The sequence below is a fragment of the Oncorhynchus mykiss genome, chromosome 22 (assembly GCF_013265735.2).
Source record: "Oncorhynchus mykiss isolate Arlee chromosome 22, USDA_OmykA_1.1, whole genome shotgun sequence".
Lineage (NCBI taxonomy): Eukaryota > Metazoa > Chordata > Actinopteri > Salmoniformes > Salmonidae > Oncorhynchus > Oncorhynchus mykiss.
Genome location: NC_048586.1, coordinates 25,637,699 through 25,651,508, shown reverse-complemented (window position 1 = coordinate 25,651,508; position 13,810 = coordinate 25,637,699). Strand labels below are relative to the sequence as shown.

Here is a 13,810-nt window from a genome sequence, read left to right as displayed (position 1 = left end):
ATTGGTGGCTGACTAAATACTTTTTTGCCCCCCACACACACACACACACACACACACATATATATACACATACACACACACACACACACACACACACACACACACACACACACACACACGGAAAGTATTCAGACCCCTTGACTTTTTCCACATTTTGTACCGTTACAGCCTTATTTTAAAATGGATTACATACTGTAATTTCCCCCCCTCAATTTACATGTTGAAAAAGCAAAAACAGGCGTTTATAGTTTTTTGCAAATTTATTAAAAACAATCTGAAATATCACATATACATAAGTATTCAGACCCTTTACTCAGTAACTTGTTGAAGTGTAAAAAAAGGAGGGGGTGGTCAATACAAAATAGTCTGGGTAGCCATTTGATGAACTGTTCAACAGTTTTATGGATTGGGGTAGAAGCTGTTAAGGAGTCTTTTGGACCTATACTTGTGGTCTGGTACAGCTTGCCGTGTGGTAGCAGAGAGAACAGACTATGTCTGGGATGGATGGAGTCTTAGAATTTTTAGGGCCTTCCTCTGACACCGTCTGGTATATCAGTCCTGGATGGGAGAAAGCTTGGGCCCAGTGATGTATTGGTCCGTACCCTCTGAAGCGCCTTGCGGTCGGTCGTATGCTGAGCAGTAGTCATACCAGTAGGTGATGCTAACATGGAGATGCCTTGAAGCCTAGGAAATGAGAATTGATCATACAACCTTCCCTCATCAACAGGATAAGAGAGAACATTTATAACATCTGAAGGTGTAACCTTGTCAACCCAAAACCACCGACCAATCAAACAATACCAAGTTTACAGTGTAACCTGACCACCAGTGACCAATCTCAACAGGGTGTCACAGCATCGAAGACCAATCTAAGACCAATGTAAATAAGACAGAATTTCTGAGAAGACCACACAACTCTATGCATGGGGGCGGCAGGGTAGCCTAGTGGTTAGAGCGTTGGACTAGTAACCAGAAGGTTTGAAGTTCAAATCCCCGAGCTGACAAGGTACAAATCTGTCATTCTGCCCCCTTTAACAAGGCAAGTCAGTTAAGAACAAATTCTTATTTTCAATGACGGCCTAGGAACAGTGGGTTCACTGTACCAGACCACTGTTCCTAGGCCGTCATTGAAAATAAGAATTTGTTCTTAACCCTGTACAGATACAAGTTACCACAGAGAACATACAGCCACATAGATAACATGAAAGTTATCCTCAGTGAAGAAGTTTTAGATAGATACTATGGAATTATTCTAATCACACATTCAATAGTCAGTCCTCTGGATACTGTAACAGAGATACATGTTGGACCCTCAAAAGGGGAAGGGCTGACTAGTCCTTGGGAATTGTCCTTTCCTTGTGTTCATGGACCATTTGCAATGCAGCTCCAAGTGACAGAGAACACATAAATTAGGGCCGAGCCTACACGTCTAAGACTGGCATTTGTTTTCAAAAAGAAAGAATAAAAGGATATGTACCCTACCTTATGATACTTCTTCCTTATCTGCCCTCTTGGTTTACATCTCAGCTTCCTCTTCCTCTACCTTGTCATTAGACATTTTAACAGAATTGTTACAGAGCAAAAAGTGGCTGAGAAAGGTTAGTCACACAACAATGGTGGCCTGTACCATAGTCACATACCTGTGATTGTGCCTCGAACTGGTGATCGCCCATGACTGAACTCCTGGGATATTGTCCAGAAAAAGAGAACATGGATTTGAAAGCAAAATCAATGTATGATAATTCATTATAAATACATTTTTCACTATGCAAAATTTAGTGCTTGATTTTGAGAAGCTGATGTTACCAAAGACATTTTCCATTTTTCCACCTGTACCATACGAGTCCAGCAGCAGCAGCAGCAACAATCAGAAATATAATGACAAGTAGAACCCAACAGGCAGCAGAGGTATCTGTGAGGAGAGGAGGGGGGGGATACAGTTAATACAAACAGCCTGCATTTACAACTACAATACATGCCCTAGCAATCATCGTAGCGCTAATGCAAACACTTTCCAGTAAGCAAAGAGATAATGCTAGAAGGTTATATGTGTACATATGCAATAAGCTAAAAGTGTGTACCATGACTAGGGCTGTGGCGGTCATGAAATTTCTTTAGCCTGTGATTGTCAAGCAAATAACTGCCGGTCTTATGATAATTGACGTTAATTGGCATTAACACGTTTAGCATCTCATGGTTTCCAGGCATGGCCTACAAGCCACTGATGCAGACCTTTGGAACATCAGCATTTTAAAAAGTCGAATAAATCCATGTAATATAGCCTATACCGTCACAACAATCAAATCAAATGTTATTGGTAACACACACATTGTTAGCAGATTTTAATGCGAGTGTAGTGAAATGCTTGCGCATCTAGTTCCGATTGTGCAGTAATATCTAACAAGTAATCTAACAATTCCCCAACAACTACCTAATACACACAAATTTAAAGGGGTGAATGAGAATATGTACATATAAGTATAGGGATGAGCGATGGCCGAGAGGCATAGGCAAGGTGCAATAGATGGTATAAAATACAATATATTCACTACCGTTCAAAAGTTTGGAGTCACTTAGAAGTGTCCTTATTCTTTATCCATTAAAATAACATAAAATTGATCAGAAATACAGTATAGACATTGTTAATGTTGTAAATGACTATTGTAGCTGGAAACGGCCCATTATTAGCAACCCTCACTCCTGTGTTCCAATGGCACGTTGTGTTGGCTAATCCAAGTTTATCATTTTAAAAAGCTAATTGATAATTAGAAAACCCTTTTCCAATTATGTTAGCACAGCTGAAAACGGTTGTTCTGATTGAAGAAGAAATAAAATTGTCGTTCTCTAAACTAGCTGAGTATCTGGAGCATCAGCATTTGTGGGTTTGATCAAATCAAATCAAATTTATTTGTCACATACACATGGTTAGCAGATGTTAATGCGAGTGTAGCGAAATGCTTGTGCTTCGAGTTCCGACAATGCAATAATAACCAATGAGTAATCTAACCTAACAATTCCAAAACTACTACCTTATAGACACAAGTGTAATGGGATAAAGAATATGTATATAAAGATATATGAATGAGTGATGGTACAACACGGCATAGGCAAGATGCAGTAGATGGTATCAAGTACAATATATACATATGAGATGAGTAATGTAGGGTATGTAAACAAAGTGGCATAGTTTAAAGTGGCTAGTGAAACATGTATTACATAAAGATGCAGTAGATGATATAGGGTACAGTATATACATATACATATGAGATGAGTAATGTAGGGTATGTAAACATTATATTAAGTAGCATTGTTTAAAATGGCTAGTGATATATTTTACATCAATTTCCATCAATTCCCATTATTAAAGTGGCTGGTGTTGAGTCAGTGTGTTGGCAGCAGCCACTCAATGTTAGTGGTGGCTGTTTAACAGTCTGCTGGCCTTGATATAGAAGCTGTTTTTCAGTCTCTCGGTCCCTACTTTGATGCACCTGTACTGACCTCGCCTTCTGGATGATAGCGGAGTGATCTTATTCCTGTGACATCGGGTGGTGTAGGTGTCCTGGAGGGCAGGTAGTTTGGTGTTGCGTTGTGCAGAATTCACTACCCTCTGGAGAGTCTTACGGTTGTGGGCGGAGCAGTTGCCGTACCAGGCGGTGATACAGCCCGACAGGATGCTCCCAATTGTGCATCTGTAGAAGTTTGTGAGTGCTTTTGGTGACAAGCCGAATTTCTTCAGCCTCCTGAGGTTGAAGAGGAGCTGCTGCACCTGCTTCACGACGCTGTCTGTGTGGGTGGAACAATTCAGTTTGTCCGTGATGTGTACGCCAAGGAACTTAAAGCTTACTATCCTCTCCACTACTGTCCCGTCGATGTGGATAGGGGGGTGCTCCCTCTGCTGTTTCCTGAAGTCCACAATCATCTCCTTTGTTTTGTTGACATTGAGTGTGAGGTTATTTTCCTGACACCACACTCCGAGGGCCCACACCTCCTCCCTGTAGGCCGCATCATTGTTGTTGGTAATCAAGCCTACCACTGTAGTGTCGTCTGCAAACTTGATGATTGAGTTGGAGGCGTGCATGGCCACGCAGTCATGGGTGAACAGGGAGTACAGGAGAGAGCTCAGAACGCACCCTTGTGGGGCCCCAGTGTTGAGGATCAGCGGGGTGGAGATGTTGTTACCTACCCTCACCACCTGGGGGCGGCCCGTCAGGAAGTCCAGTACCCAGTTGCACAGGGCGGGGGTCGAGACCCAGGGTCTCGAGCTTTATGACGAGTTTGGAGGGTACTATGGTGTTAAATGCTGAGCTGTAGTCGATGAACAGCATTCTCACATAGGTATTCCTCTTGTCCAGATGGGTTAGGGCAGTGTGCAGTGTGGTTGAGATTGCATCGTCTGTGGACATATTTGGGCGGTAAGCAAATTGGAGTGGGTCTAGGGTGTCAGGTAGGGTGGAGGTGATATGGTCCTTGACTAGTCTCTCAAAGCACTTCATGATGACGGAAGTGAGTGCTACCGGGCGGTAGACGTTTAGCTCAGTTACCTTAGCTCTCTTGGGAAGAGGGACAATGGTGGCCCTCTTGAAGCATGTGGGAACAGCAGACTGGGATAAGGATTGATTGAATATGTCCGTAAACACACCAGCCAGCTGGTCTGCGCATGCTCTGAGGACGCGGGCCTGCAGTTTGGGCCTGCAGTTTTGCGAGGGTTAACACGTTTAAATGTTTTCCTCACGTCGGCTGCAGTGAAGGAGAGTCCGCAGGTTTTGGTTGCGGGCCGTGTCAGTGGCACTGTATTGTCCTCAAAGCGGGCAAAAAAGTTATTTAGTCTGCCTAGGAGCAAGACATCCTGGTCCGTGACGGGGCTGGTTTTCTTTTTGTAATCTGTGATTGACTGTAGACCCTGCCACATACCTTTCGTGTCTGAGACGTTGAATTGTGACTCTACTTTGTCTCCATACTGACGCTTAGCTTGTTTGATCGCCTTGCGGAGGGAATAGCTACACTGTTTGTATTCGGTCATGTTTCCGGTCACCTTTCCCTGGTTAAAAGCAGTGGTTTGCGTTTTCGGTTTCATGTGAATGCTGCCATCAATCCACGGTTTCTGGTTTGGGAATGTTTTAATCGTTGCTATGGGAACGACATCATCAATGCACTTTCTATTGAACTCGCTCACTGAATCAGCGTATTCGTCAATGTTGTTGTTGGACGCAATGCAGAACATATACCAGTCCGCGTGATCGAAGCAATCTTGAAGCGTGGAATCAGATTGGTCGGACCAGCTTTGAACAGACCTGAGCGCGGGAGCTTCTTGTTTTAGTTTCTGTCTGTAGGCAGGAAGCAACAAAATGGAGTCGTGGTCAGCTTTTCCGAAAGGAGGGCGGGGGAGGGCCTTATATTCGTCACGGAAGTTAGAATAGCAATGATCCAGGGTTTTACCAGCCCTGGTAGCACAATCGATATGCTGATACAATTTAGGGAGTCTTGTTTTCAGATTAGCCTTGTTAAAATCCTCAGCTACAATGAATGCAGCCTCAGGATATGTGGTTTCCAGTTTGCAAAGAGTCAAAAAAAGTTCATTCAGGGCCATCAATGTGTCTGCTTGGGGGGGAATATATACGGCTGTGATTATAATCGAAGAGAATTCCCTTGGTAGATAATGCGGACGACATTTGATTGTGAGGAATTCTAAGTCAGGTGAACAGAGGGACTTGAGTTCCTGTATGTTGTTGTGGTCACACCACATCTTGTTAATCATAAGGCATACGCCCCCATCCCTCTTCTTACCAGAAAGATGTTTGTTTCTGTCGGTGCGATGCGTGAAGAAACCAGCTGGCTGCACCGATTCCGTTAGCGTCTGTCGAGTGAGCCATGTTTCCGTGAAGCATAGAACGTTACAGTCTCTGATGTCCCTCTGGAATGCTCCCCTTGCTCAGATTTCATCAACCTTGTTGTCAAGAGACTGGACATTGGTGAGTAGTATGCTAGGGAGTGGTGTGCGATGTGCCCGTCTCCGGAGCCTGACCAGAAGACCGCTACGTTTCCCTCTTTTACGACGTCTTTGTTTTGAGTCGCAGGCTGGGTTCCATTCCGTTGTCCTGGGTGGAAGGCAGAACACAGGATCCGCTTCGGCAAAGTCATTGTCCTGGTCGTACTGGTGGTGAGTTGAAGTTGCTCTTATATTCAGTAGTTCTTCCCGACTGTACGTAATGAAACCTAAGATTACCTGGGATACCAATGTAAGGAATAACATGTAAAAAAACTGCATAGTTTCCCAGTAACGCGAAGCGAGGTGGCCATCTCTTTGAAAGGCTGGTAATGGCTCACATCAACACCATTATCCCAGAAACCCTAGACCCACTCCATTTTGCATACCACCCAAACAGATCCACAGATGATGCAATCTCTATTGCACTCCACACTGCCCTTTCCCACCTGGACAAAAGGAACACCTACGTGAGAATGCTATTCATTGATTACAGTTCACTGTTCAAAACCATAGTACTCTCAAAGCTCATCACTAAGCTAAGGATCCTGGGACTAAACACCTCCCTCTGCAACTGGATCCTGCACTTCTTGACGGGCCGCCCCCAGGTGGTGAGGGTAGGTATCAACACATCCGCCACGCTGATCCTCAACACTGGAGCCCCTCAGGGGTGCGTGCTCAGTCCCCTCCTGTACTCCCTGTTCACCTGTGACTGCCTGGCCAGGCACGACTCCAACACCATCATTACGTTTGCTGACGACACAACAGTGTTAGGCCTGATCTCCGACAATGAAGATACAGCCTATAGGGAGTTCAGAGACCTCGCCGGGTGGTGCCAGAATAACAACCTCTCCCTCAATGTAACTAAGACTAAGGAGATGATTATGGACTACAGGAAAAGGAGGACCGAGCACGCCCCCATTCTCATTGACAGGGCTGTAGTGGAGCAAGTTGAGAGCTTCAAGTTCTTTGGTGTCCACATCACCAACAAACTAGAATGGTCCAAACACACCAAGACAGTCGTGAAAAGGGCACGACAAAGCCACCCCAGTCATAGACTGTTCTCTCTACTACCACATGGCAAGCGGTACCAAAAGGCTTAATTATCCTGACTAACCGGTGCCTGTATATAGCCTCACTACTGTTAAAGCCTCGCTAATGTATATAGCCTCGCTACTGTTATTTTTCACTGTCGTTTTTTATTTCTTTACTTACTGTTCAACTAATACCTATTTTTTTACTTAAAAATTTCCCTGTTGGTTAGGGCCTGTAAGTAAGCATTTCACTGTAAGTTCTACACCTGTTGTATTCGGCGCACGTGACAAATAAACTTTGATTTGATTACAGGCTCAAAACAGCCAGAAACTAAGTGCTTTCTTCTGAAACTCGTCAGTCTATTCTTGTTCTGAGAAATGAAGGCTATTCCATGAAAGGAATTGCCAAGAAACTGAAGATCTCTTACAATGCTGTGTACTATTTCCTTCACAGAACAGGGCAAACTGGCTATAACCAGTATAGAAAGAGGAGTGGGAGGCCCCGGTGCAGAACTGAGCAAGAGGACAAATACATTAGAGTGTCTAGTTTGAGAAACAGACGCCTCACAAGTCCTCAACTGGCAGCTTCATTAAATAGTACCCACAAAACACCAGTCTCAATGTCAACAGTGAAGAGGAGACTCTGGGATGCTGGCCTTCTAGGCAAAGTTGCAAAGAAAAAGCCATATCTCAGAATGACAATTAAAGATTAAGATGTGCAAAGGAACACAGACACTGGACAGAGGAACTCTGTGAAATATAAGTGAGCATCTTGCTCAACTTTGGTATTCATACATGCTACATCACATTTCACATAATTGTCCCTAATATAACAATTCAAGTATAAGCAGCCAGTAAAGCAACCATCATGAATTGTGTGTGTGTGCCTGCATGTGTGTGTGTATATTTGTATTTTTTCTCTCTCAGGTATTCTTACAGGAGGCGACATGCACATATTGAGAGCCAGTCGCTCTTCCGTAAGGATTGGAGGCCTCACAGCTGTAGAGGCCATTCAGCTCAGAGCTGAGGCTGATGAGGTGCAGTGTGTTTCCCTCTGCTCTCACTGCAGACTGAGGCCATGGCTGGCCCACTCTGAGGGAGAGAGAGAGAGAGAGAGGGTGAGGAGAAGGCCTGACCCTGCTGAAAAAGACAAGCATAGGCTGGTGAGCAGCCTTCGTTGTGTTTTAGCTAGTAAAAAGCCTTTGTTTTCACTGGTGACATTCACATTTTAGCCATTTAGCAGATGCTCTTATCCAGAGCAACTTAGTGTATTCATCCTAAAATAGCTAGGTGGGACAACCACATATCACAGTGAAAGTAAGCACATTTTTCCTCAATAAAGTAGCTATCAGTAAACACAGAGCTAGTAAGGGGGTGCTGTGTCTTTGGCATCATTAAACTGAAGATTAATCTTTATCAAATACAGTGCCTTGCGAAAGTATTCGGCCCCCTTGAACTTTGCGACCTTTTGCCACATTTCAGGCTTCAAACATAATTTGATTTGTGAACAGCAGTTTTCAGTTCTTTCCACAGATTCTCGATTGGATTCAGGTCCGGACTTTGACTTGGCCATTCTAACACCTGGATATGTTTATTTTTGAACCATTCCATTGTAGATTTTGCTTTATGTTTTGGATCATTGTCTTGTTGGAAGACAAATCTCCGTCCCAGTCTCAGGTCTTTTGCAGACTCCATCAGGTTTTCTTCCAGAATGGTCCTGTATTTGGCTCCATCCATCTTCCCATCAATTTTAACCATCTTCCCTGTCCCTGCTGAAGAAAAGCAGGCCCAAACCATGATGCTGCCACCACCATGTTTGACAGTGGGGATGGTGTGTTGCTTTTACGCCAAACATAACGTTTTGCATTGTTGCCAAAAAGTTCAATTTTGGTTTCATCTGACCAGAGCACCTTCTTCCACATGTTTGGTGTGTCTCCCAGGTGGCTTGTGGCAAACTTTAAACGACACTTTTTATGGATATCTTTAAGAAATGGCTTTCTTCTTGCCACTCTTCCATAAAGGCCAGATTTGTGCAATATACAACTGATTGTTGTCCTATGGACAGAGTCTCCCACCTCAGCTGTAGATCTCTGCAGTTCATCCAGAGTGATCATGGGCCTCTTGGCTGCATCTCTGATCAGTCTTCTCCTTGTATGAGCTGAAAGTTTAGAGGGACGGCCAGGTCTTGGTAGATTTGCAGTGGTCTGATACTCCTTCCATTTCAATATTATCGCTTGCACAGTGCTCCTTGGGATGTTTAAAGCTTGGGAAATCTTTTTGTATCCAAATCCGGCTTTAAACTTCTTCACAACAGTATCTCGGACCTGCCTGGTGTGTTCCTTGTTCTTCATGATGCTCTCTGCGCTTTTAACGGACCTCTGTGACTATCACAGTGCAGGTGCATTTATACGGAGACTTGATGTAGTTAAACTCCAAAGGGAATTGGAGTTTCCTTCATTAAACAGTCCAAATACACATTACACAATTTCACAAACAGTATCATCCTCACTCATTCATCTTATACAACAATTAGATGTAAAGCCTCATAACTGAGGCTATTATATAAACAGCGTTATGGTAAGGGGGCCATATTGTTTTCCATGAGTTTCACAAAATTGTACCAAACGGACCAGTTCGTAGCTGGATTCTTCACTAATCTTTTATATCTTCTCCAGAACATAAATGTTGTTCGGACCTCAAGTTCTGTGAGGTGGAAGAAATTCCTTTGTTCTCTCTATGAAAACTCACTCTCTCTCTATACTGTGGCCACGAGGAGATAATCTCCTCCAGGAATTTACGCCCTTTCTGACCAGCAGCCTGGTTGTAGGAGACAGAGAGAGGGGGATGGTGCTCGCTGTACACAAAGAGGGCAACGTCATGATAGGGGGAAAAGAAAGTCAAGTGCAAGTGTTAGTTCACCAAACACATTTTTTGGAAGAAATGGGAGGTGGGGTGGGGGTGCTGTGGGATTATTTAGAATACTTTTTGAAGAGGTAGGGCTTCAGATGTTTTTGGAAGATGGGCTTCAGAGGGAAGCTGGTTCCATCACTGGGGTGCCATGACAGAGAAGAGCTTGGACTGGGATGAACGGGAGCTGCCCTCATGTAGGGGTGGGAGGGCCAAAAGAACAGATGTGGAAGAATGGAGTAGTATGGTTGGGGTGGGACGAAATTCCAAGCTGAGATATCTGCCAAATGCGTGTTGCCACCTGGGTGTCAGAAGGGGAAGGGGAAAAGTATGTGTCATGTCATCCGCATAGCAATGACAGGAGAGACCATGTTAGGATATGACGGAGACAAGTGATTTGGTGTATAGAGAGAAGAGGGCTTAGAACCGAGCCCTGGGGGATACTAGTAGTGAGAGTATGTGGTGCTTCTACGCCACCTGGTAGAAGCGGCCAGCCAGGTAAGATGCAATCCAAATGTATGCAGAGCCCTATAGTAACCCAGCCCTAAGAGGGTGTCAAAGGCAGTCGAAAGATCAATGAGGATGAGAACAGAGGAGAGAGTCAGCTTTGGCAGTGCGGAAAGCCTCCTTGACACAGAGAAGAGCAGTTTTTGTTTAGTGACCAGTATGGAATCCTTTATTTTCCTTTTCCTTTTTTTCTCTCCTTTTATTATATATATATATATTTTTATCCCTTTTCTCCCCAATTTCATGATATCCAATTGGTAGTTACAGTCTTGTCTCATCGCTGCAACTCTCCCATACGGACTCGGGAGAGGCGAAGGTCGAGAGCCGTACGTCCTCCGAAACACAACCCAACCAAGCCGCACTGCTTCTTAACAATGCCCACTTAACCCGGAAGATAGACGCACCAATGTGTTGGAAGAAAAACAGTACATCTGGCAACCGTTTCAGCGTGTACTACATGCAACTTTATCCATATCGCAATGTGTATTCGGTAAGCCAAGCTTTGAAAAACTACAAACCTTAGATGTCCCACTTCCTGGTTGGATTTTTCTCAGGTTTTCGCCTGCCATATGAGTTCTGTTATATTCACAGACATCATTCAAACAGTTTTAGAAACTTCAGAGTGTTTTCTATCCAATACTAATTATAACATGCATATATAAGCATCTGGGACAGAGTAGGAGGCAGTTCACTCTGGGCACGCTATTCATCCAAAAGTTAAAATGCTGCCCCCTATCCCAAAAAGGTTAAGCAGCGAAAAGGTAGAGAGGAGGGAGTGAAAGGATGATCGGTCCCATGGAAATGTAGTTTTCTTTCCATTTTCGCACAGCTGCCAACAGCCCTGTTCTGTAAGCTCACAATGAGTCACTCAGCCACGGAGCAGGAGTGGAGGGCCGAGCCAGGCGGGAGGAAAGGAGACAGTGTGAGTCAATAGGATGCGGATTGGGAAGAGAGTAGGGTCGAATAGGCAGAATCAGGGGACATTAGGGAGAATGATTTAGCAGAAGGGAGAGATGATAGGATAGAAGATGAGAGAGAGAGAGCGAAGATTGCATTTGGCGCATCACCAGCCTTGGTAGTCTTTTTACTGGTGACCAGCCTTGGTTGTGTTTTCAATACTGGTCAGCAGTGTACCAGCATATACTGGTCATCTGCAAAACCAGCATCAAATCACATTCTAGTATGGAGCTACTGTTCAAAAAAGAGGGACTGTTGTATTCTAGCTTGAAATATACTTATTCATGTTATCATACTAAAACTTATTGATTACTTTACATGTATAAGGAATGTATATGTCGGGGTCAATGAATAACAACTTTAATATGTCCATACTCAAAAACAGCAGCTCCTTGCGGTATTCGTTGAGTGTCTCTCTAGTCATGGGTTTAAAAGTTTTCAAATCTCACATTATCAATTTTGCTGTGCGTTCGAGGCTTCTTTTTACAGTCTAAGGCGTGAGAAAAGTGCAGACACGGTGATCTGAATGGTCAGCGGTACGCCTATAGGTGCACTTGATTTGCTCTCTGGACTTGCTTGGTAGGCAGAGTTTTACCTTCAAACATATGAAATAGTTCAAAATGGGAACACTGGCTTCTCAACGCTAGGGCCACTAAATCAAATGCACTTACCACCAACAGCATGAAATGAAAAAATAAACATTGGATTGCAAGAGTGTGCAAAGCTGTCACCAAGGCAAAGGGTGGCTACTTTGAAGAACCTCAAATCTAAAATATATTTTGATTTGTTTAACACTTCTTTGGTTACTACACAACTCCATATGTGTTTTTTCATAGTTTTGATGTCTTTACTATTATTCGACAATGCAGAACATAGTAAAAATAAGGAAAAACCCTGGAATGAGTATGTGTCCAAACTTTTGACTGACACTGTATGTACAGTATATATGTATATACACATACACAAATCTATATATATGGGGGATTGAAAATTATTTAGACAATTATATTGATGGAAGCTTCAATTTAACTTCAATATTAAAGCTGATCTACCCCCCCCCCACCATTTATTAATATATTTTTTTAAAGATACAGGTGTCCTTCCTAACTTTGTTGCCGGAGAGTGAGGAAACCGCTCAGGGATTTCATCATAAGGACAATGGGGACTTTACAACAGTTACATAGCTTAATGTCTGTGATAGGAGATGGATGGATGGATCAACAACATTGTAGTTACTCCACAATACAAACCTAATTGACAGAGTGAAAAGAAGGAAGTCTATACAGAATACAAATATTCCAAAACATGCATCCTGTTTGCAATAAGACACTAAAGTAATACCTAAAAAAATGTGGCAAAGCAATTCACTTGTTGTCCTGTATACAAAGTGTTATTGGATTTGCCCCAAACATCCAACACATTACTGAGTACCACTCTCCGTATTTTTAAGCAGAGTTGTGGCTGCATCATGTTATGAGTATGCTTGCAATCGTTAAGGACTGGATAAAAAAGAAACCGAATGGAGCTAAGCACAGGCTAAATCATAGAGGTAAAAACCTGGTTCAGTCTGCTTTCTACCAAACATTGGGAGATTAATTAATCTTTCAGCAGCACAATTACCTCAAACACAAGGCAAATCTACACTAGAGTTACTTACCAAGAAGACAAGCCAAGTTAAAGTTTTGACTTAAATCTACTTGAAAATCTATGGCCAGAATGTGAAAATAGTTGTCTAGCAATGATAAATAACCAATTTGAGCTTAAACAATTTATAAACAATAATGGGCAAATGCTGCAAGATCCAGGTGTGAAAAGCTCTTAGATACTTAACCCAGAAAGACTCACAGCTTTAATTACTGCCGAGGTGATTCTAACATGTACTGACTAAGGGGTGGAAAAACTTCAATAAGATATTTATGCATTTCATTTTCAATAAATGTGCAAAAATTACTAAATACATGTTTTCACTTTATCATTATGGGGTATTGTGTGCAGAAGAACATAAATCAATTTAATCCATTTTGAATTCATGCTGTAACAACAAGATGTGGAATAGTTCAAGGCTTCTGAATACCTTCTAAAGGCACTGTAGGTGTGTAAAAGCATAGGCTACCTGGTCCAGGTGTAGAAGGCTTTTGGGTTGCTGTCTGCTACACATAGGAAAACTGTGGCTGGGGAGGCCTCACTAAGAGTAATGTTCACTGTCTGAGGTGGATCTATGGAGAGGGAGAGAGAGAGGCATGAGTGGATGGAAAGTGGTGTTGGGGGAAAAAACATACAACATTACAAAACCCATGTACACAAACAAGTGTGCACAAACAAGTGTGCATTTAAAATTGGCAACACACACATTTCTTTCCACAGGGACGTGGGGTGAGACAGGGATGCCTTATTTACAGTTGAAAGTTTACATACACCTTAG

At 43.1% G+C, this 13,810-nt stretch overlaps 1 protein-coding gene across 8 annotated transcripts in view; it reads right to left on the bottom strand.

Annotated features, from left to right (window-relative positions):
- Positions 1–245: 245 nt before the first annotated feature.
- Positions 246–13,810, bottom strand: part of LOC110501624 (nectin-3) — a 32,086-nt gene continuing 18,521 nt past the window's right edge. For all 8 annotated transcript variants that reach the window (XM_036958983.1, XM_036958984.1, XM_036958978.1 and 5 more), the window contains 6 exons: positions 13,502–13,604; positions 7,955–8,109; positions 1,807–1,912; positions 1,641–1,683; positions 1,483–1,543; positions 246–684 (listed from right to left, as the gene is read on the bottom strand). In XM_036958983.1, coding sequence (XP_036814878.1) covers positions 1,517–1,543; positions 1,641–1,683; positions 1,807–1,912; positions 7,955–8,109; positions 13,502–13,604 — 434 coding nt within the window. In that variant the 3' untranslated portion in view covers positions 246–684; positions 1,483–1,516. The remainder of the gene's footprint in view (positions 685–1,482; positions 1,544–1,640; positions 1,684–1,806; positions 1,913–7,954; positions 8,110–13,501; positions 13,605–13,810) is intronic.